Source organism: Trichoplusia ni, chromosome 18 (assembly GCF_003590095.1).
Source record: "Trichoplusia ni isolate ovarian cell line Hi5 chromosome 18, tn1, whole genome shotgun sequence".
Classification (NCBI taxonomy): domain Eukaryota; kingdom Metazoa; phylum Arthropoda; class Insecta; order Lepidoptera; family Noctuidae; genus Trichoplusia; species Trichoplusia ni.
In genome coordinates this window covers 4,255,339-4,279,076 of record NC_039495.1, presented here as the reverse complement: position 1 = coordinate 4,279,076, position 23,738 = coordinate 4,255,339, and the positions used below count along the sequence as shown (strand labels likewise).

At 35.8% G+C, this 23,738-nt stretch overlaps 4 protein-coding genes across 5 annotated transcripts; all 4 read right to left on the bottom strand.

Annotated features, from left to right (window-relative positions):
* Window positions 1–797: 797 nt before the first annotated feature.
* Window positions 798–3,439, bottom strand: LOC113503072 (cytochrome P450 6B2-like). The gene is made up of 2 exons (XM_026884876.1): window positions 2,031–3,439; window positions 798–1,792 (listed from the first exon to the last, which is right to left on the bottom strand). Exons 1-2 carry the CDS (start codon window positions 3,406–3,408, stop codon window positions 1,593–1,595), a joined length of 1,578 nt encoding a protein of 525 aa, XP_026740677.1. The 5' UTR covers window positions 3,409–3,439; the 3' UTR covers window positions 798–1,592.
* Window positions 3,440–7,193: 3,754 nt separating this feature from the next.
* On the bottom strand, window positions 7,194–9,275 carry LOC113503073 (cytochrome P450 6B2-like). The gene is made up of 2 exons (XM_026884877.1): window positions 7,858–9,275; window positions 7,194–7,496 (listed from the first exon to the last, which is right to left on the bottom strand). Exons 1-2 carry the CDS (start codon window positions 9,233–9,235, stop codon window positions 7,297–7,299), a joined length of 1,578 nt encoding a protein of 525 aa, XP_026740678.1. The 5' UTR covers window positions 9,236–9,275; the 3' UTR covers window positions 7,194–7,296.
* A 7,471-nt stretch (window positions 9,276–16,746) lies between these two features.
* Window positions 16,747–18,631, bottom strand: LOC113503077 (cytochrome P450 6B4-like). The gene is made up of 2 exons (XM_026884882.1): window positions 17,197–18,631; window positions 16,747–16,987 (listed from the first exon to the last, which is right to left on the bottom strand). Exons 1-2 carry the CDS (start codon window positions 18,566–18,568, stop codon window positions 16,794–16,796), a joined length of 1,566 nt encoding a protein of 521 aa, XP_026740683.1. The 5' UTR covers window positions 18,569–18,631; the 3' UTR covers window positions 16,747–16,793.
* Window positions 18,627–23,562, bottom strand: LOC113503078 (cytochrome P450 6B6-like). 2 transcript variants are annotated; one of them, XM_026884884.1, is made up of 2 exons: window positions 21,278–23,562; window positions 18,627–18,677 (listed from the first exon to the last, which is right to left on the bottom strand). In XM_026884884.1, the coding sequence occupies exons 1-2, from the start codon at window positions 22,647–22,649 to the stop codon at window positions 18,661–18,663; spliced, it is 1,389 nt and encodes a 462-aa protein (XP_026740685.1). In that variant the 5' UTR covers window positions 22,650–23,562; the 3' UTR covers window positions 18,627–18,660. The 2 variants fall into 2 exon arrangements, with proteins under 2 accessions (XP_026740685.1, XP_026740684.1); XM_026884883.1 differs by lacking the exon at window positions 18,627–18,677 and adding an exon at window positions 19,997–20,842.
* Window positions 23,563–23,738: the final 176 nt, after the last annotated feature.

The window sequence follows — 23,738 nt, the reverse complement described above, 5'->3', positions numbered from 1 at the left end:
TCTCCTTTGACCATCATTCAACTTCTAAATAATGAAATATTGTAATTATGTCAAGTTTTCCTTTTGTACACCAAAAAAATAATTTTCGTGAAACTTCAGTAAAGTTTTCAAACGAATTGAAGGGACTTGGATTTCAAACACAGTATTCACTGAACATATGAGATTGTTAAGGATAATAGAATGACATGACATTGTACACAACTTTTGTTGCCATATTGCTCATTATGCAGTTGGTTATCAGCAGATAACACTGAGTTACTTATTACTCTTATCGGAGTCAAATATTTTCATAGTTATATTACGAGTCTGATCACATATTAGATACTGATTTAAACAATCTATAGGGAAAATGAGTCCGGAAAATCAAAACCAGATTTATGGAAATGACTACCTAAAGGTACAGCTTACTAAGATTCTATAACAGTCCGTTTCTCAACTTTCGTAAATCCGAACGCTAAACCATTATTATTGCTCCAGTGAAATGAGTTCATGTTCAATGAAAATAGCAGTCGCTCTTTGTAGAACATGGTATTATTATTGATTTCATTCATGTCCCATATTTTTATTTAGAAGTCTACCTATCCACCTGCTGGTTTTGAAGTACTAAGAGTGCCCTTGTAGAGAACAGGCGGCGCAAAAAGAACCCCAGCATTGCCCGTTAAGCAGATATAGGAAGCAACAAATTCTCATGTCCATCTCCATCTATACTAGTAATAACAAAATGAAACAATTAATGAACCGTCATATATTTTGTTTAACAAATTCAAAACAAGTGGATATCAAAAAAAACACGTGAACTACTATTATCAATTCATGTTTTATCGATAACAGAATACATACAGTTTTTTTAAGATTATAAATACAACTTACGTTTTGAATTTCTTAAAGAACTGGTTTGAGTGTTTGTGAACCTAAAAATGAATTTTCGTGTATACAAGTTTTTGTATACATTTAATCAAACAGTTTTATTCGTATATCATTTAGTTATGACACTACGTCCAATTGTGAATGGTCTTTAGCAGCCAGGGTAGATAAGGTCATATTAATTATTGTTACTAGCAGAGTATCCTACAGCTGGGCAACGGCCTCCATACCCTTCTTCAACCTACTCTGACTATCATCTAATATTATTTATTATATCATAATAGTTATCATGATGCTCCAACACATGGATTGTTTTTGTTGTTGCTAGCTGCGGGGGGAATTTCTCATATGGCGTCGATTGTTGCAGGTGTTTTCTGTCTCAACTATTAACTTAACGTGTTCAATAATAATCTTATAAATTCTCGACCCGATTGGTGTTTATCGCGATTAATCATGTCTGAATAATAAATAACTGATGATAGTGTTATTCTGTACGACTCTTATTGGAGACTGCTTATAAATTTGGCTGTGTAATATCCTAAAAATCTTGTCTTAAACCACCATTATCATTTCATCGCAACTATTTATCAATATTGAAAATGCAACAGTTTGTTCCTAGTTATAAATGGCGTAAATTATACAAAAAAAAACATTTTGTTCTCACCTTTTCTGTTTTATTAATATAGTCCGGGTCACATATCAAGCACTTTTGTAGGTTCAGGGTCGTCTCACGTACGAACCCATTTCCTTTGCTCAGAACCTTCACGTCTGATGAACTTAATATTAAGACCTTGTTCACGAGGAGCAATCAGAATTGTTCGCGCATCCAGGTTCAGTGATTTGGGCATGTCCTCTCCAAGCTCGACTCTGTATTCCTTCAAGATGGTAATAAGGCCCGCCATAACTTGCATTTTAGCAAAACGACTTCCTGGAAAAGAGACGCAGAGCATGGTTACTTTGAGAAAACATCAAGAATTAATGGATATTTAGTCTAAGTTTTCCTATCATAAGAATTATTAAAAAAAATGTTAATAAAGCAGGGGTGGGCAACGGTTATCACTTTGGAGATAAAAATAGATAGTGTGACAAAAATCTTTTTCTTTTATCTAAACAAAACATAAACGTACAATTGGGAACACTTACTTCAAGTGTGGAGAAATAATTACCTATGCAGATCCTGGGTCCTTCTCCGTACGGGAAGAAAGTGTAGGGTTTTAGGTCTTTCTTGTTTTCAGGTAAAAATCGTTCAGGTTTGTACTCCTCAGGGTCACGGAAGTAATCAGGGTTAAAGTGGAAGTGGTACACTGGAATGTGCACTCGAAGTCCCTTTTCTACTTTCACGCCATCCGCAAATTGATAGTCGTCCATAACTTCACGGGTAAGTATTCCAAATATGGGGTACATGCGAAGTGTTTCGTAAACAGCTGCGTCAAGGTACGGCAAGTCATTCACACATTCATATTCTAACTTATTTTTCTGGCGCGCAACGTATTCATCTATTTCCGCGATTACTTTTTCTTGTACGGCAGGATTCTTTGCAAGCTCAAACAAAGTGAAACTTATGGTAGTCGCTGATGTCTCGAATCCAGCCGCAAAGAACAAAATACACTGAGCCACTAGCAAGTCATCATCCACTTTTAGTTTAATTTTAGTATCTTTACCAGTTTTCGAGTTACTGATACTGTCACCTATTAAGTTTTCCTCGTTTTTGAATGTCAAAACTAAATCTACAAAATCGTTTCTTGGTGATGGTTTGTGATTCCTACTTTCGAAAACTCCTTTCAACAATTTTGAAAAGAATTCATCGATTGTTGAAGGAAAAAGTTGCATTTTCATTCCGTAGAAAAGGCTTGGCCATGCTGCTCTAAGAATCATTTTCAGTCCTCGGGTATTTGAAGCTTCGAAAATCTGTTCAGCCATAGTTTTGAAAACATTATTCGTCTCCTTGCCCATAACCATTGAATCAACGCCAAAAGCACACGAGCAGATGCAGTCCATGGTGTACCTCGCGCCGAGGTCCCTGGCTTCTATAACATTATTCTTAGATGTCTCGTATGTCAGCATGTCTTCCAAGCTGTGGTTGCATTTCTCAAGCAAGTAAAACATTTTCTTCATCTTAGAAGAAGAGAATAATGCTGTGAGATTTTGACGTACAACTTTCCATTTATCGCCACTGGCAAAGAAAAGATTCCGAGTTATTATTTCGTTTTCGACATGGTCCGAAATTTCCCTGCCGTTAAAATAATAAAAATCCTTTGTAAAGACATCTTTCACGACTTCAGGGCTATTCACCACCAGCACAGGCTCGGTTCCGAAGAAAGCTCCGAAGTAAGATCGATCAGGAAACCGTTTGCAAAGCTCCTGCAGCATTTGACCAGGATACTGTTTCTGAAGCATGTACTTTGCATAGTTGCCCAAGAGCGGCAGAGGCTTCACGTAAGGCACATTTCTTTTCTCCCAGTAGCCGAACTTTCTTTGAGAAATATAGTACAGTAAAGAAATTAATACTGTTAACAGAGACACGAATAAGAGTAGCGCAGCCATGTTTGTGAGCGCCGAACCGGTGACTGAAGATAAATGCACATCACGCTGTATTTAAAGATATGTGGCGATCCATGCGACCGAACTGCGATATGAATATTTACTTAGGATTGTAGCTAAGCTTTCGATATTTCCGACTTTGCCAGACAAAGTCGGAAAAAATACTGAATCAGAAAAACATGAAAGAATATTTTGGAAAAATAATAAACGAAGTATAGGCAACTTTGTACTCGTAATTAATTAAGAAAAAGTACTTATAAGTGTTTAAAACGTAAACTCCTTAATTCAAACAATATATAATTTGCCCTTGATAAGTTATTTTTCAAAGTACATATTTTTTTGTGGAATACAGTCAGTGGAATACAGTGGACAATAGTCAGAGAGACAAAAATGACAAAAAATTAATTATAATCTTATCTTACTTGCATGAAGACTACGGTAGTATAAACCACAGAGGCATAATATTTTTTCGGTCTTTATCATAGAGCTAATAATAAGTCTGCAGTTAAGAGTAAATATGTTAACTTCAAATCATATGATTTTTTTTTCTTACCTGTGTTTATCCATTTTAGGGGATAATTTTACTAAATTGAGCACTATTAATTCTGTGTTTAATAAAATTAATACGAAAGTATATACGATCTAAGGTACATGTACCTATTTACGATCAATACTGACTTATCGCTCAAAACGAAGTCCAAACCTGTGTATTGAGGTATTGACCAGTCAGCAATTCTGGAGAAAGCATAATGTTCAGATATGAACGACGAACCAAAAGGAGAGTATAAAGAGTAAGAAGTACCGAATTTGGGTGACAACAACACTATCTACTGTTCTAACAACAACATTTTTTTTTTATTTTGTACTATTTTGCATAACCCAGTGTTAGTGTCCTAAAAATGAAAACGATGAGACTGAATAATTTACCTATCGAGATTTATTTATTTATTTACTGTGCTGAATGCATTCAGACATACTAGATGTTTTAGGTGTTATTTTGTAATGTAAGACAAAATTATTTTGTATATTATTTCAAAAATACCATATAAAACATTCAAATAAAAAATAGTAATAAGAAGTAGGAGATTGAGATTTAATAACTAAATAATTGATTAGTAAAAAGATTAAAAAAGTGGGCGCTTGAAATACGAGCCAGTGAATCCTCTCAACTGGCTATTTCAGTTACTTGTTAGAGAGACAAAAAACCTGTACATATTATAACGTTAAAATTAGCAACAGCATTTTGATAGTTGCCATGGTTACAATCAATGTTTATTTCTCGTTACTACCAAGCATCGTATGCGGATTTATTTGCAGTTTCAAAGAATGTCCTTATCTTAAAAAAATACTATTAATGTCTTTTTGCATAGATACAAATATGAAGGATCAGATAGTAGATTTAATTGCAACATGTTATGAAAAGCGGATTCTTTACGATAACCGTAAGATTCCTAAAGTAAAGCTCACCAAGACATATTTTTTGGTCTAAGGTATTATTCATCATAGCTTGCTCCAATCTGGTCAGGTAATAACGGCACATATTTACTGTGCCAAACTTCGAACAATTTCTATAAAACTTACTGAAAACAGACCGACTCTTAAATCAATCATCCCTATTATTGCTCTATGATAAGAAAGGACCTCATTAAGCTCGAGACACCGTTTTAACTGTACAAGAACTGAACTGAAATTCATTCTTCATCCTCCGTATTCCCCAGACCTTGCTCCAAAGCACTACCATTTCTTCCGCGATTTGCTCATTTTTCTTTGTGAAATAAATTTTAGGGTAGGTTTTGTTACCATTGGTTTCTTGGGTGACAATTTATGTCTGTCTGTCGCAAGCTGCCGCGTCAGCTGATGATTAATCCGTTTCATAATATTTAACAATTAAATAAAATGTTCATCATTAAAATTTACATATTAATAAAAGAAATATTAATCCATGTCCAAATAAAATACGTTAATCATTAAAGTATTTTATTGAAAAATATCAGCCCTTTACGCTATTTCATTGCAATAACTATCTTAAAAGTTATGACAATTTAAAAACATCGCAGCAAAGTAATGTTTCAGCGTAAAATTATAATGAAGTACAAGGCGCCTGGCCGGTGGCACGCGGCGGTAAAAGATTGATAATTCCATAATTTTTGATTTTACGACAAAATTGAAAGGGTGAGCAGAAAAAATAATTTTCTATATGTTTGCTCCCCTCGGCATTCTTCAAACCAAAGTTACTTTTGTCGTGCAGTGGAAATATTATTGATTTATTGTTACGCAAAACCCCACCCTTTTTCACGGTAAAGTAGCGGATTTCCCCCAACATTGGCTTCCCACATTTCTTAAATTAAATCCTTCCTTCCCTTTCTCCTCCTCCTTCTTCTCCTCCTCCTTCTTCTCCGTCCTCCATACTCTACAAAACCATAAAGAGCAAGGCTAGGCGTTTTGTTACTTCACACGAAATTGCCATGGCTCTTTATGAATCATAGGAGACACCAATGACGCCTGGCTCGTTGTTTGATTCAGGATTGAATCTTATTCTTCTTATCAAACAAATCTTATTTACACAAGATTGGGACACGTAACCGTTTAGCTGGTGGACAGGTTAAACGACTATCTTGCAAGAGAAGCAACGCTTACAGGCAGCGATAATTTGTATCTCAAAGAATTTGCTGAAAGTGAGTGTAGCTTCTAAACTTATACGATACAAAATCTCAGCTCAGTCAGTTGATGATAGTGTAGATACTAATTTCTTCCCAAACAATAATCTAGAATTCTGAAGACAAGAGTGCAGAGTTGTTTTCAACGCTCGATTTATGATTTATCTGCTATAGTCAAACGGAATTATAATAATATGATATGTATAATATAATATTGGACAACATTCACACAACGCCATCTAGTCTCAAATTAAGCAGAGCTTATGTAGTACTAGACAACTGATAAACATACTTAAGTATATCGTTCTAAATACATACATATTATAGATAAATTACATCCAGACACAGAACAAATGACCGTGCTCATCAGGGTCACAACCACTAGACTTAGTTTCTTAGGTTTACGCGAATATTAGACATTTCAATGAAACTACTTGTAGTTTCATTTCTTTCATACTGTAGTTTCACTTCAACTATAACTCATATTACTTATGTAGTCTAAAAATGGACTGTGATCCGATATAACACATACTGGATGAACTGATATCAAGTCTGGTTGTCTAGCTGGCGCATGTAACTTGAATGTTTTTGAAACACTTCGAGACTTAAGGATGTTTTGTTTTTTCTTCCGCATTACATTCACGAACCCCTCCGAACACCTAGTTTTATTTTTATTACATTTAATTGTCATAGTACTTCGAGAGATACGGGTAGTTTGGGGAAAAAAGTGTATTGAATATCAGATTGGTCCCAAACTGATCGGTGTTCATCATTTTTATCCGATTTCATAACTGATACTAATGCTTTTACATTGATTATATAATGTCCTGAAAAACAGCTATAACCCGTAATTTTTTCTTTCTTTGTAGTTATTTTAGAAGATATGGTATTTTAATGATTAGAACGCCCAGGATTCGATTGAGTTAGACCCCTAGGCACGCACCGAGTCTTGTGTGCGTTTTGGAAATAAATAGGCGAACACCCTAATGCACTATAATATGCCCCACGCAGCTGGCCGGTGACTCGCAATACTAGATGCCTTGTCCAGAAATCGGTCAACACATTATGATTTTTGTTTTGAATATAGGATTATGAAATTTGGTTAGTAATTGAAAAAAAAATAAGAAAACATTAAAATTAATTAAAAACTTTATGTATGACACAAATTTTCAGTTATAATTACTATAGGGGTCCGGGTCACATATCAAGCACTTTTTGTAGGTTCAGGGTCGTCTCATGTTCGAACCCATTTCCTTCGCTCAGAACCTTCACGTCTTATAAACTTAATATTTAATCCTTGTTCACGAGGTGCAATCAAAAAGGTTCGAGCATCCAGGTTCAGAGACTTCGGCATGCCCTCAGCCAGCTCCACTCTGTATTCTTTCAAGATGGTAATAAGGCCCGCCATAACTTGCATTTTAGCAAAACGACTTCCTGAAAAGGAGACAAATGCATGGTTATTATAAAAAAAAAATCATGATTTATTTGGCAATAAGAAGAAAATTGTCCTTGCTCCTTGTTAACGAAACTACTAAGCTTAACAGAAAATTGAAGCCGTTTAAAGAGGAACGAGAGATCTGTGGGATTTTTGGGATCATTACAGTTTCACCCTTTCCTATTAAGGTTAAGGTAGTGGCGCTAATGAAATTGTTGCCAAGCTGTGTGACACGAAGAATTTCGCATAAATGTGACTGGGTTAGTTATTATAATATTTCGTTCTGAGTTCTCTTCTGTGTTCTGAATCAGGAAAGATTTACCGTATTAAACCGAATTTAATAGACAAAGAAATAATTACCTATACAGAGCCTGGGTCCTTCTCCGTACGGGAAGAAAGTGTAGGGTTTTAGGTCTTTCTTGTTTTCAGGTAAAAATCGTTCAGGTTTGTACTCCTCCGGGTCACGGAAATAATCAGGGTTAAAGTGGAAGTGGTACACTGGAATGTGCACTCGAAGTCCCTTTTCTACTTTCACGCCATCCGCAAATTGATAGTCGTCCATAACTTCACGGGTAAGTATTCCAAATATGGGGTACATGCGAAGTGTTTCGTAAACAGCTGCGTCAAGGTACGGTAAGTCGTTCACACATTCATATTCTAACTTATTTTTCTGGCGCGCAACGTATTCATCTATTTCCGCGATTACTTTTTCTTGTACAGCAGGATGCTTTGCAAGCTCATACAAAGTGAAACTTATGGTAGTCGCTGATGTCTCGAATCCAGCCGCAAAGAACAAAATACACTGAGCCACTAGCAAGTCATCATCCACTTTTAGTTTAATTTTAGTATCTTTACCAGTTTTCGAGTTACTGATACTGTCACCTATTAAGTTTTCCTCGTTTTTGAATGTCAAAACTAAATCTACAAAATCGTTTCTTGGTGATGGTTTGTGATTCCTACTTTCGAAAACTCCTTTTAACAATTTTGAAAAGAATATATCGATTGTGGCCGGGAAAACTTGCATCTTCATTCCGTAAAAAAGGCTTGGCCATGCTGCTCTTAGAATCAGTTTCAGTCCTCGGGTATTTGAAGCTTCGAAAATCTGTTCAGCCATAGTTTTGAACACATTGTTTGGTTCCTTGCCCATAGCCATTGAATCAACGCCAAAAGCACACGAGCAGATGCAGTCCATGGTGTACCTCGCGCCGAGGTCCCTGGCTTCTATAACGTTATTCTTAGATGTCTCGTATGTCAGCATGTCTTCCAAGCTGTGGTTGCATTTCTCCAGCAAGTAAAACATTTTCTTCATCTTAGAAGAAGAGAATAATGCTGTGAGATTTTGACGTACAACTTTCCATTGGTCACCACTGGCAAAGAAAAGATTCCGAGTTGTTATTTCGTTTTCAACGTAGTCCGAAATTTCCCTGCCGTTAAAATAATAAAAATCCTTTGTGAAGACATCTTTCACGACTTCAGGGCTATTCACCACCAGCACAGGCTCGGTTCCGAAGAAAGCTCCGAAGTACGATCGATCAGGAAACCGTTTGCAAAGCTCCTGCAGCATTTGACCAGGATACTGTTTCTGAAGCATGTACTTTGCATAGTTGCCCAAGAGCGGCAGAGGCTTCACGTAAGGCACATTTCTTTTCTCCCAGTAGCCGAACTTTCTTTGAGAAATATAGTACAGTAAAGAAATTAATACTGTTAACAGAGACACGAATACGAGTAGCGCGGCCATGTTTGTGAGCGCCGAACCGGTGACTGAAAATAAATGCGTATCACGCTGTATTTAAAGAGATGTGCTTACACTTGCCGGCCGTGACTCTGGACTGCGTTATCAATTTTTACTTAGACTTGCAGATATGCCCCGACTTGGTCTACGAAAAAAACTTTCATTGATAAAACTTATTCGAACCAATCTAAGTCCCCTCTCACTTTTTAAGAATGCGAATATAGTCTTGAATATACATAGTTTGTATAATTAAAATATATAATCTGTAGGTACCTACGTAAGTCTTCTTGTGACTAAGGTTGAACCTGGTAGTAACGTCAACCCATCACATGTTTGCGTTAATTTCCCGCTCACATACATGCAAGGCGTTAATTTAAAAGATACTAAGCATCAATTATTGTATAATCAGTGTTTTCTAGGAAATTTATATTTTTATTACGTAATTTAGTTTTTGGGACTGGAAAACTTTGCAGATGGCACGCCGGTGTCTTGTTCACTAATATCCTGTATACATATAAAATTTTCGTTTCACGGTGTAGGTACCTATGAAATTGCTGGGTCTGCTAGAACTAGCATGCTAAGTCACTCTCCTTAATAATTATACCTACATTGCGTAACAGAAATATTTCCTTCCTTATTCTAGGACTACACTGAGAAACTGCGAAGAAAACATGAAACCTGGAACTGCAGGCTATTTAAATTTCTCCGAGCGCTAACGCCGAGAAATTGCTAAAATGTATTCACCGGGCATGTAAAATTCAAGTTACTTGCCAAAAAATGTTACTCACTAGCATACAAGATATTTCTAATCTTTTCATATTTCTTTTTTACGATATTTATTACTGACAAGGCCTTTGTCCAAAGAATTCGAAATAACCCAGAGTGTAAAAATGTTATCAAAGGGATTAATTAATTATTAATTTGGCAGAAGTGACCTTTCCGAAACAAAGGTCCATTTATAGCTGGAATTAATATATAACATTATATAATTACGCATTTCGCTTATACTTGAAAAAAACATATTGAATCATGTCACCTTTGATAATGCTGATAATGAGAGATTACGAAGATCCTTGTGTGACCCACCCTCGAAAAGTCATACTTGCTAGTCCACCCCGCGTGCACGGGTAACTTCTAGTCGTTTTTCAATGAAGATGGTAATTATTTTAATTTGAACAAAGTTTTGAGTGGTATAGTAAGTTCTTTTTGCATTAAAAAAATATTTTCGACATTTACTAATATCAGAATGTGTTTCTGAAATCAGTTTGTAAAGCAATTTCTTGTTATATGGTGTTTTTTTTAGTTCCAAGGGAGCGAAAATTTATTCGACGTTAATTAAATTATAAATTAAACCGCAATAAAGCTTGTAAAACAACATAGCTAAACAACAACATAACAGGTTGTTTTTCAGGCAATAATTACTTATCATTCAGATTTAAGCTGGCACCGACCTTAAAAGTAACTATTCTATCATTTAATTTGATTTTTAAACAACAATAATAATAGTTTTTAGGCAAATTTTTAATGAACTTGAATAAATTACCATTTTCCAGACGGTTAAATTTTCATTTTTCAGTCGATTTTTTTTTAATTTCAATCGGAAACATACTTTTCTTAATTCAGTAAATAGGATAATTTAGTATTTGTATCTAGAAACTACTAAACATATTTCAATAAGTCAGCACTGACTTGACTATTCTTTGGTGTGAATATCAAAATAAGGTAAAATTATGCATGCATAGCACTACTGCTTTAGTGCTTACCTGTAACAAATAAATAATATAAATTAATAAATCAATAAAATACATAAACTAAATGAAATGGGGACGTTTTTTTCACATAAATATTAGGTAAAATTGGAAAAATACAAAATCATATTAGTGTCTTAAATGTACCCAAGTTTTTTTTATTAGATAAACGAAGATGGATATTTTGAATCCCAGCTGCTGTTCTTTAGTCTCGCTAAAAGTCGAGAACGGCTGAACCAATTTAGCTAATTTTGGGAAGGTTAGGAATATTGAGATTTGACATTAGGTTATTGTTTCTGGTGTGTATTTAAGTCTTTAAAATATTTTAACAATTCGTTTTCCTCTTTCTGTTACGCCACCAAGTGCAATAGGTATTTAAGATAAGTTAATATTAGATATAATTGCCAGCTGTAATCTTTAAATAATATCATGATTGTTGGATTTGACACGATAAAGACTTATTAAATACTAGCTGTTGCTCGCTTCGCCTCCCGGCTGGATGACGGTTGTAGCTGTAAACCACCCGACAAAGTTTAAGGGTAGCCTCTATCAATCTAAGTGATCAGCTACATCCACACTAAATGTCATCGGTCTAGCCGTTACACGGCCATTAGTGTGATAACATTTTACAATTTGGAAATTGTAAATTGACGAAATCAGTATTTCAAAGAGTATGTGAGTGTACCTGTACAATTCTTTGTAGACGTGATGCATGATCATCAAGTGGGCAATATAAATAAAAACTGCGCGTCGTTCTGTTGTTCGGTCACGGTTACAAGTGAACAAAAGTTAGTAATAGTTAGTATATGGTTCAGTACAAAGTTCCAACTCCAAGAGGATACTCTGAATACCTAAGTTTTGTCTAAAATTTCACGTTTTAAAATAAAGAAACATTAAAATAAAATTTCGAACATAAATAAATTAATCCTACACTTATCTCCACAAGTCAATACGTCGTACGTCATTTATTTATTGCGAAAACTTATTGCAGCATTTTCGATTTACACTAAATTAAACTAAAAAAAAAGAATATAAAGAACCAGACAATGAAACATGCTATAAAAGCTGCATGTAAATGCTAGTCAAAACGAATTTTAGAACATTACTATAACTGTCAAATAGTTTTCAAATATTTATTGGCATGGTGACATACTGTTTACCTACCTAATTTGTAATTTGGTGTCCTACTAAAAAGATGAAACGAAAGAAACCAAAACATACTCAGAAGAAATGGAATAAAAAGAGAAAATTCTTTGAAAGTAAAGTTTTACGCCTTTCAAAGATATTTTTCTCTGTTTGCACACTTCTTAGAAAAACTACCACAGCCTGCCAAGTCTTAAAGTAGTATTCTGTGTAGAATAAAGTAGAAGAGAGATGCTGCTCCTCATAGTGTGGTGCGTTGTGACGATTGCTTTTACTTTGGCGTTAGGCTTTTAACGCATTGCCGTACACCGACACAAAAACGCGGATAACGTAGCACGGTGGATCAGGTTTAGTCAGTAAGAGTCTGACACTACCCATTTCCTCCCCCAAAGGAGTGGGTGTTCATGAGGATTCCCCAGCCTAAAAAAGGCTTAGAACCGAAACCTTGAAAACGCTAATACCACTACCCACTATTTGGCTAAGCACAACCTTGTATAACTTTAGAAATCTTCAAAAAATCTTCAAAAAGGCATTCGGACTAAGTGCTTGGCTACTCAAGCACTTAGTCCGAATTCATAGTGATGGAAAACTACCTAGTCAGAGTAGTGAACTGGAATGCCAATTGGAGGTTAGGCTTGGAGAAGCAAGGAGACAAACATCTAAAATACAACTAAATATGTTATGCCACGCCTCTGCCCCGAATAAAGTTTGATTCCAGTCGAAACAAAGTTCTCAGTTTATCAAACTAAAAATATTAGACCTGGACACGCTGAGTAATGATGACTATATTTAATGTGCTATATCGAAGGCCATAATCATTTGTCATTGGTCAAATTACGTTATATTTAATTTTTGTTATGAAATGGATAAGAAAAATCTAGTATTAACTCGATTAAAGTAGACTGCAATCTTTTACGTAATTTAATTAAGATAATTATTGTGCAATAAGTAATGATTTAGTTTCTAAAAAGGGAACATCCTTGTGGAAGGTGTTGTAGTAAACTCAACAGCTGAAAACAGACAGCATTAGTAGAAGCAGATCCTTGTGGATTACAACGCTTGCAAGCCTTACAGGTGTACCTTTATGGTCTATAAAAATATTTGTTTTAAAAGGAAAAGTTTGACTACAAACCAAATCATAGAACGTTTTGAGATCCGCGATCCTAGAAACTGCAGAATAGCTAGAACGATTCCAATTAAGTGCTGAGTGGCGCTAAAAACTGCACAGTCTTTGGACAGCTGAATCAGAATATTTTAATATTTAAGGAGCTAAAATAATCTAAAGAGTGCAGGAGTATGTTAGCCACGTAGCAAAAGGAACTACTATTGTAACTCATACGTCAATCAGAAACTCATTAAACGACTAGGTAAGTATTGAAACAACTAAATATAATATCGATATTACTCAGGCCTTGATTGTTCAAACAAACCTTTGATTTTCCTCCATTTGAAAGGATTGTAAAATTTCCATTAATCGATCTTTATTACGTAAATGTACAGAGTGTTTGACAAAATACGGATGGATGATAGTTATTGGACAACTAACGCCGCCAGCAATATTTAGATTTAAGTACATTAAATATTTGCACTGCTATGCTAATGCAGTTACTGTTGCAAGGGATGGTCTATTTTATTGGTAAGGTCCGAGGCAAGTCGAACAATCTTCGTAAATACGCGTTTTTTAACCATTATAAAATAAATAATTTTGAATCTGGGTGCCTTAGCATTCCATGTATTTTCTGCATTATGATCGAGCACATGAGGGTATCTCTAAGTGGCCACTGGGTTCCCAGCAATCTGAACTGTGTCGAACACCCTGTATATGTAGATAGGCTGAGTAATTATGACGAATATTATATAATGGATATCTGAGGAAATAATCTTTAGAAATTGGATATTAACTGAATACAATATATGTTGTGTAATTGAATAGATAAGAAAAAGCTAGTATTGTGTCGTTTTAATCGGATAGTAACTGTAATCTCTTACGTAAAGTGATAAGACCGAGTTATGAAATAATCTACAAACAGTGTCAGAAAGAAAACAACCACTAGGATGGCTTATAAGGAGCAGGAGAAACTTGGCACTTTTATGCTTGTCTTTCATTGTATTACAGCCTTATTGACACCCGTAGATACTAATGGAAAGAGGGAGGCGACACGGTTGTCCCTTGCAGTGGAACAGTCTTTTTAAAACAAGTCCAGCAGTCCTTGTTTTGCAGTCTTGCTAAGACAAGGTAAACATGAATAAAAATCGCTTCAATTTAAATTAATTACAAAAAATACATAACAGAGGATTTTTAATTTTTATTCTTCGGATGGGAAATCATCAAGTCTCTCCTTCCGCTTTGGGTTGAGCGAAGGAGAGTGTCAGACTTCTACTAACTAAAACCCACGCACGTACCTTCCTTTGCCCTTCGTGTACCGGACCCGTTTCCCTTCTGGACAATCCCGCTAACCCTGCAGGAAAATAGAGGGATCTAAAGAAGATCTAATTTACTTAAACGTGTCATTTTAAAAACAGTTAAAGAATGTCTAAATTACATTCCGATGTCATTTTTTATTCACCAAAAATAGAACAATTTATACTAATGCTATGAAGCTGAAGACTTTGCCTTGCATGCTCACGATGTATTTCACAGTTTGTCAATAATTAAGAAAGTACATTTAATGCCTACTGCCTACTAATATTATAAATGCGAAAGTAACTCTGTCTGTCTGTCTGTCTGTTACGCTTTCACGTCTAAACCACTGAACTGATTTTAATGAAATTTGGTACAGAGATAGAGTTGACCTTGAGAAAGAACGTAGGATAGTTTTTAGCCCGGACTTTTAAAGAGTTTTCTTGGAAACGCGATATAACCGACCTCGACCTCGAGGGCGAAAAGCTAGTTTTTAATATGGGAGTTTTGCTTGCTATAGGGTCGAACCCGTAACAGCTCTTACATACAAATCCATGCATAGAACCGCAAAGTCACCACGACATTTAATAAAAACTGACGTCCTAAAGAAGCGACGAAAAATTAAGTCAGCTTAATGAATTGCATACAAATCAATCCGTTGTTTCATCTTTTTATGAGAACGGCTGTTTTTCCATGTGGTTTTCCGTGCTGTGTTTGTAATTAAACTAAGCTAGTTGCTGTGGTGATTTACTCGCCAGATGCATTCGTGGGCTCCGAAATAAGTAAAAAAATATTGTAATTCTTTCATCTTACTATTTCTAATTCAAAAAAGATTCTATTGCTAAGCCACGGCACCTATATGACACGTGTTTTAAGTACGAGATATATTAAAATGTTATAAACCCGATGACAATGTCATTTACAACTATAAAAACTAACTGAAAATTTTTGAATAGATTGGACACATGAAACGTGGGTTTTTAGATTTTATAAAATTTTATAATTTTATGGTAGTGGTTTCTTAGGTTTACGCGAATGTTAGATATTGAATTGAAATGAAACTACTTTGACCATGATACCTGCAAAGGTGTCGAAACGTCGGGAACTAAAATCAAAAATTAAACCGCGATAAAATCCGTAAAAGTAGTTTCATATCTTTGGCAAATTTAAAAATTATTTGTAATGGATTACGTTGTACGGCACTTCTTACTATATTTTTCACTAGCCTTATAATTAATTTGATAAAATCGTAAAAACTACAGCTGGAATAATACCTAGAGTAGGTACACCTTGCAGCGATTACTAAAAACGCAAGCGAAGCCGAGGGTAGAGATAAGGAAATAAAAAGAAATACTAAAAGGCCTGCGCCTGAGTGTGTACCAGCACCTACCAAAATCTATTAGCAATAAAATTTTAGATTTTTACAAAATATATATCAGCGCCTTGCAAAAATGTAAATGTGACCGTTTTTGCTAAACTAATTAGCATATAAACAGCGCAGACACCAGCTGAGTTTGATATCCGCATGCTGTCCCTGATCATTGTTGAATTATTTTAAAGGCACTTAGCAATACTATTCAAGATTAAAAATTTGTAAGTACAACAACGTGTCATTAACTGTGTCTCCTAATGTGTGTCTGACAATCTGCACGTCATGTGGAGCGCCACCTGGCAACCAACGTCTCGCGACTGTGCGTCATCTTTGCCTACGTCTACAGGATTTAAGCTGGCAAGCTTGCAGACAATTTGCTACATAGTGTAGAGGTAGCTTTATCGCGTACTGTCGCAAGTACCTACTGTTTTTTTTGCTTATTCGTAGAAACTTATCTACAGATACTAACGTCATAGCGACAATTCACATAAATTATCGATATAATAGGTACCTGTATAATTTTCTATTATTACCCCTATGACTGCAAAAGTTTCAAGTGTTTAAATACAGTTCCATACTCATAATTAAGCTAGGCGTTCTTTATATTTAATTGATAATAAAAACAGATGAGGAGACCCAGTGTTATTAAGCAATACGAAGTTTGTTCCGTGACGAGGTTGAGTCAGACCTCGGTGACGGTAGCGGGAGAACATCGAACGCAACGGTTGATGTGAACTGGCTTAGGGTAAAGCCAAACTTAACCGTGTCTTGTAATACATACACAATCATATCATGTGTAAAAACAGACAGTAATAAAAATTAGGCAGTATGGTGCGACCAAAAAAAATAATCATTTTAGTCAATACTAAACTTTTTATTAGGAGTATTATAGTCGTGTTACTATTTTACAAAAACTCGGGTTTGCCACCCGTTCCGTTCAATGAAGTTCAGTCTGATACCCTCGGTCGGCTGAGTGATGATAGACTTAGGATTAAAGTCTAGATCCCTCTTCTGGTTTGATGCTAGTTCCAGTCTATACTTTTTCAAAATCGTTATGAGGCCAGCCGTCATTTGCATCTTAGCAAATCTCATTCCTGATGGCAAAAAAGTATAGTATAATAACAAGTACCTATTCAAACTTATAAATGCAAACCAATTAGTTGTGCAAAAACAGAAGAATATTAAACTTTTTCATTTCTGAATCGAAGGTACATGCGTTGATGACTAGAGCTACATAACTACATATGTAACAAGTATCATACAAATTTTAAAATGTTCTGATAAAAAAATGATGGTTAAATACCTAAACAAATCCTCGGACCTTCACCGAATGGCATGTACGTGTAGGGCTTGATGTTGCGCTTCTCGTCGCCGTAGAACCTCTCCGGTCGGTACTTCTTCGGATCCGGGAAGTAATCCGGGTTGTAATGTAACTTGTACAGCGGCAGGTGCACCCTGATACCCTTCTCAATCTTTAGACCAGACGGAAAAACGTAGTCCGCCGAAGTCTCGCGTGTCACCACACCCAGCACCGGGTACAGGCGCATCGCTTCGTCCACACACGCTTCTAGGTACGGGACTTCCGCGACGCACTCGTACTCCAGCTTGTTCTCGTGACGACGCAAATATGCATCCACATCTTCAATTGCTCTATCTTGCTTTTCAGGGTTCTTCGCTAATTCAAATAATGCAAACGTCAATGATGTCGACGATGTTTCAAAGCCGGCGGAAAAGAACAAAACACAATGTGCTAACAAAAACTCCTCGTCAACCTTCACAGTTAGTTTTGGTCCTGAGTCGGAGTTCAAGTCCTTCATGCCTTCACCAACCAAGTCGTTTTTCTGCAACTTCAACAAGTAATCAACAAAGTCGTTTCGACTTGTAGGCTGGTAATTACGACTTTCAAAAATATCCGTCAATAGTTTTTTAAAGAAGTTTTCAACATCTTTCGGTAATAGCCTGAATCCCAAACCGTAAAAGATCGATGGCCAAATAGCTCTGACCGTCATTTTTGTAGCTTGTTTTGCTGAGAAGTCCATTATGACATCGCCTATGATTTTAAAAACGTTATTCTCCGTTTTCACCATGGTTAGTGTTTCAACGCCAAACGCGCAAGAGCAGATACAACCCATTGTAAATCGCGACATTATTGTTCTAACTTCAAGTACGCTCGATTTTTCGATTTCTCGGTCCAACATGTCCTCGAAAACAAGAGAACATTTGCCAATCAAGGGAAACATGGTCTTTATTTTAGAAGAGGAGAAAATAGGAGATAGGTTTTGACGTATAGCTTTCCATTTGTCGCCATAGGTGGAGAAGAGGTTGCGTAGTAAGGGCTCGTCCTCAGAATGGTTGGATATTTCACGGCCACTGAAGTAGTAGAAGTCCTTTGTGGTGACCAGTTTGATCAGCTCCGGGTCCTGGACGATGAGAGAGGGTTCTGTTCCATAGTAAGCGCCGATGAGCGGTGCGTCAGGGAATGTTTCACACAGCTCCAGAGTATTGTCCCCCAAGTTTTGTTTTAGTAACATAAAGTTTGAATAGTTACCAAAGATCGTTGTCGGTGGTAGATGCGGAATATTCTTCTTCTCCCAATATGAAAACTTTCTTCTGGTAAAAAGATACACAGAATACGCTATTAAGAGCAGCGTGATCGATAGAAGTGTAGCAATCATCTTTAGAGATTTCCGAGATAACTAATTGATTTCCAATTATCTTTCCATATTTATAGACAAAACATCATGTCAATTTAGCTCTTATAATCTTATCAGAAGCCCGAGTCACCTAGAAAGTAAGTGCGTGACTTGAAAATTGTAGTCATCAAGATAGTCAAAACAAACACTTAAATGGATGCAGTCTCTACATTCCATTTGATGGTACCAAAGCCGAGGGCGCTATTTAACGTATTCTCGTTTTTCAATATGTCCTTTACGTTCACTTTTTAGACGAGATAACCTGAGTTTTGGATCAAATTAAGATATGCATTAATTAACGTATAATTAACCAATGACAAAAAAGACAAGTTTCGATTCCGATCAGTCGGAAAATATGTCTCATCAATACTTTTGCACATTGTGATTTTTTAATCGTCTTACAAAAGCAGCCCAGTTCATGTATCCGACATAAAATACCCCCAGGCACGATTATTATTTTTTATCATCAACTAAGATAATAATTACGAAGAAAATAAAACATGAGAAATCTAAAATATACTCTTAAAAATGATAAAAACGCCGCCGCCCGCGCCCCTCACCATTGTTACAAGGCTCGGACCGCGCTCGCAACAGAGCTGTGTTTCTAAAAAAACTACGAATTACATCATAATATTGAATAAAAATTGCATTAAATTTTTTTTAAATCTCATAAATACCTATTTTTTTATCATGAACGTGTTTTAGTCATTGGATACATGAACTGGGCTGCTTTTGTAAGACGACTAAAAAATCACGGTATATTTATATTTTATTTTCAACTATTTCAAAGAAAATAGAATTCATAATCCTGGTACATATACTAATAACAAAATAACACCAAAATATTAACAAAATAAAAGGAAGTTTGCCTACACAGATACCCTCACGGTACCCACGCCAAAGTCCCTTTGCATGCTTTCGAATAATAACATTGACGTAAGGATTATACTACTTGTTGCGGAAACAGATTTCTTAAAAAATCAACATGACAATTCAATTTATTTTAAATGACTAATGACAACAATGGTGGACGTTAGAAATGTCGTGTTGCGTTTTGTCGCCACGCGCTAGCTGTACGAGTTTACTATACAGAAATTAGTATCTATGTTACTGAGCTATTTTAATATCGTCATCATGAAGCGAAAAATTGATTTGCAACGTCTGCCGTGTTTGATTACGTTTTGAATAAAATTGTATATGTCATTCATAAAGAGCAACATTTCATTGTAAATATTACTTATTACATTTGTTCTAGTTGACTTTAAAATGGGCAGCGTTCATCGTTAACTCGCTTAAAACGTAATCTAAATAAAGATCTCCATCACGAATAAATCAATACTTACATTTGTTAGATCTTGTATTTTTTTTATTTAATAATGACTTAATTAATTCGAAAGTTCCTTAAAATGATATTTGTAATCATACGATAATTTTAGAAAATCATACTAAAACGGCAAATAATGATAAGTTAGGTACGAGCTAAAACACTTACGACTAAAAAAAGCTACGGGCAAAAAAAATATAATTGTAATCCATACAAATATTTTAAAGATGAAAGTTTAATTAAACAACAACCAAGTAGGTTTATATGAAATAGAAGATTTAAATATATATTTCGGTTAACGATGCTTCAGCGCTGTTCCGTACTTGACCCAAGTGCAATAAAACCTTGAAAACATATCTTCCCAGCCATGAACAGTACAATGTATAGGTGGGTTGATTGATCAAGAGTCATCTCAGTCAATATTTTAAAGACGAATGATTTGTTATCGTTTTACAGGCACCCTAAGACCAGGCTAATAAGTAATTCGCATTTATCAAAACAAATTAAAATACCCGTCCGTACATTATCAGGCATATCATTGTCTCTGATAACAAAGCAGTTGACATTTTTACAGATGGCGTATTTTTATATCTAAGTAATTCATAACATCCGGTTTTAAACTAATATGCAATAAGAGATCATTGAATACAAAATTGCAACTATTGCACTCTTCTTTGTCCTTCATTATCCCTTGCACATACAGCAGATCATTTATGATGCTGTTACTTTGTTTTCTTTTTACTTTGTAAAGACTCTAGTTTGCCATCCCTCTCTTTCAACGAATTTCAGTCTTATACTCTGAGTCGGCTGCGTGAATTGCGTTTTAGGCTCAAATTCTACATCCCTCTTCATCCCTGGTGCTAGCTCCACTCTATATTTCTTCAATAACGTTATGAGGCCAGCTGTCATTTGCATTCTTGCGAATCTCATTCCTGTAAATGAAGACAAACCCATATTTTTACTTACTTATTTTACGAACGAAAAATAAGTAATTTGATAAAAATGCTATGAGAAATGTATTCAAGCACATATGTTTTGAGTTTTATTTAATTATCATTAATTCATTGAATTTAATCTAATTGCCTTAATAAATCTACGTAAAGTTTATTTATTTTCCCACCTTTTTTATACACTCACTTATCTTGTTTGTTTGTCGTTTCCGTTAGAATTTTGCAACTAAATTTTGACGCACTTCCCAATAAGCTATTAGGCTGTTATTTTCAGGGTAGCTTCAAACTCGGTGACATTGCAACTTACAACAATAAAAACGGCTGGACCGATTTTGATAAATTTGAATGGAGTGACATTTAAAAGAGTGAGTTTTTTGTTAATTACAGCAGTTATATTATTAATAACATCATACATACCTATACAAATCCTTGGACCTTCACCGAAGGGCATGTACGTGAAGGATTTGATATTACGCTTCTCGTCGCCATAGAACCTCTCCGGGCGGTACTTCTTTGGTTCGGGAAAGTATTCAGGGTTGTAATGTAACTTGTAAAGAGGCAAGTGCACTCGAAGGCCCTTCTCGATCTTTAGGCCGGAGGGGAACACGTAGTCCTCCGTCACCTCGCGGTGCAATACGCCCGCCACGGGGTATAGGCGCATCGCTTCATCGACACATGCCTGTAGGTACGACGTCTCGGCGACGCACTCATACTCCAGCTTGTTGTCGTGACGGTGCAAGTATGCATCCACTTCTTGGATTGCCTTGGCCTGTTTCTCTGGATTCTTTGCCAATTCAAACAATGTCCAAGACAAAGTAATAGAAGATGATTCATAGCCAGCGCCGAAGAATAGAGCACATTGTGCTATCAAGAACTCGTCATCTACTTCTAAATTGAATTTTGATCCTGCGCTCGATTCCGAGTTTTTGAAACCATCTCCGACCAAGTTGTTTTTCTTCAGCTTCAATAAAAAATCAATGAAGTCGCTTCGGCTTGTGGGCTCATAATTCCGACTTTCAAAAACATCAATTAACAGTTTTTTAAAGAAATCCTCAAGTTTCGTGGGAAATACCTTAAATCCCAGTCCATAAAAGATCGAGGGCCAAATAGTTCTGATAAGGTTTTTCATAGCAAGGACTGCTGAAGGTGCAGACATGAGGTCACCTAGTGTTCTAAAAATGTTATTCTCCGTTTTGACCATAGTAAGCGTTTCGATGCCGAACGAGCAAGAGGAGATGCAATCCATTGTAAAGCGCGACATTATTGATTTCATATCGAGTACGCTTGAAGTCTCGAATTCTCGCTCCAGCATATCTTCGAATTGGAGAGAACATTTTACGATTAAGGGAAACATGGATTTCATCTTTGACGAAGAGAAAATAGGAGAAAGAAATTGACGCAGAGCCTTCCATTTGTCACCATAGGAGGAGAAGAGGTTACGTAATAACGGCTCGTCCTCGGCATGGTTGGAGATTTCACGGCCACTGAAGTAGTAGAAGTCCCTTGTGGTGACCAGTTTGATCAGCTCCGGGTCCTGGACGATGAGAGAGGGTTCTGTTCCATAGTAAGCACCGATAAGGGGCGCTTCAGGGAATGTTTCACATAGCTTCCGAGTATTGTCTCCGAAGGTTTGCTGTAGTAACAAAACCTTCGAATAGTTACCAAATATCGTTGTTGGTGGTACATGTGGAATATTCTTTTTCTTCCAATATGTAAACTTTCTTCTGGTGAAGAGATACAGAGAGTACGCTAAAATAAATAGTGTGATCGTCAGAAGTGTGCCGATCATCCTTAAAGAGACCGAGATGTTTAATTGTTTCTCAATTACGGTAAAGTATTTATACACTCCTCGTTGTATATTGAGTAGGCTGGCCAAAAGTTTGGATCATTTTCAGGACATTTCAATAAAGATTTCTATTTAATACTAATATGCTAGATTACCCTGTGAACTTCGTATCACGAATGATTATAGCAATGTGTAAACTTAGGCCAAAAATTAATACACTTTTAATTCTACAAGGAATTCATTTACACTTATAAAAGTGCAGGTTTTTTGATGTTATAATTCATCCAAACGCCGATGGTACTTGCCGCAATTTCAATGTGTATCTGTAGTTCTTGAAGAACTGATATACAGTCAGCAACAGAAATCGGTTAAAATAATCAGTATTTCTAAGTAACATGTAGGCATAGATGTTTAGTACTAGTAGCTTAAATATTAAAGATTCTTATTAAAAGTGAAATAACTAAGCCGTAAATGTTTCACAGAACGATCAATAATATAGTGGCCGCAAAGAATTAGCAATGGCTACGCTTCACCTACAACAACAATAACTTTATAATTCTTATTCTATAAAATCTCGATAGTTATACTTATTAAGATACCCATTTGATGATAAACGTTTCGCTGCAATTTGAATGCATACTGTCATAGTGATTTTTAAGCTAAATAGTATTTAAAACTTGAAGTAATGCTCTTTTTTCAAAGAAATTTAACGGCAGTAATTCGTTGAGTTTCTGGTAACTCCGTATATAATAAACATAATTATGTTGTCAGCAGTTTAGCCAAGTTTCGCTTAGACCGCAGTACCCAACGATTTTTTTGAGAAAAGGAATTTTTAAACGGCAAAAAAATGACAAGATTTTATATTGGCAATCGTGCCTGGGTGCTGAAGCTGGTCCTTAAATCTTACAATTTTTTCTTAAAAATAATATTTTTTTTTTATGAATATTATTTTTTCTACTTTCTGGTCACTATTAGAACACTGGTGGAATTTTCTTTAAAAGTGCAGTATTTATAACGAGCAAATATTTAGATATCGCCTTCGCGTAATTTTATACTAGCGCCTACCGAAACCTTATAAACAACAACACGGAG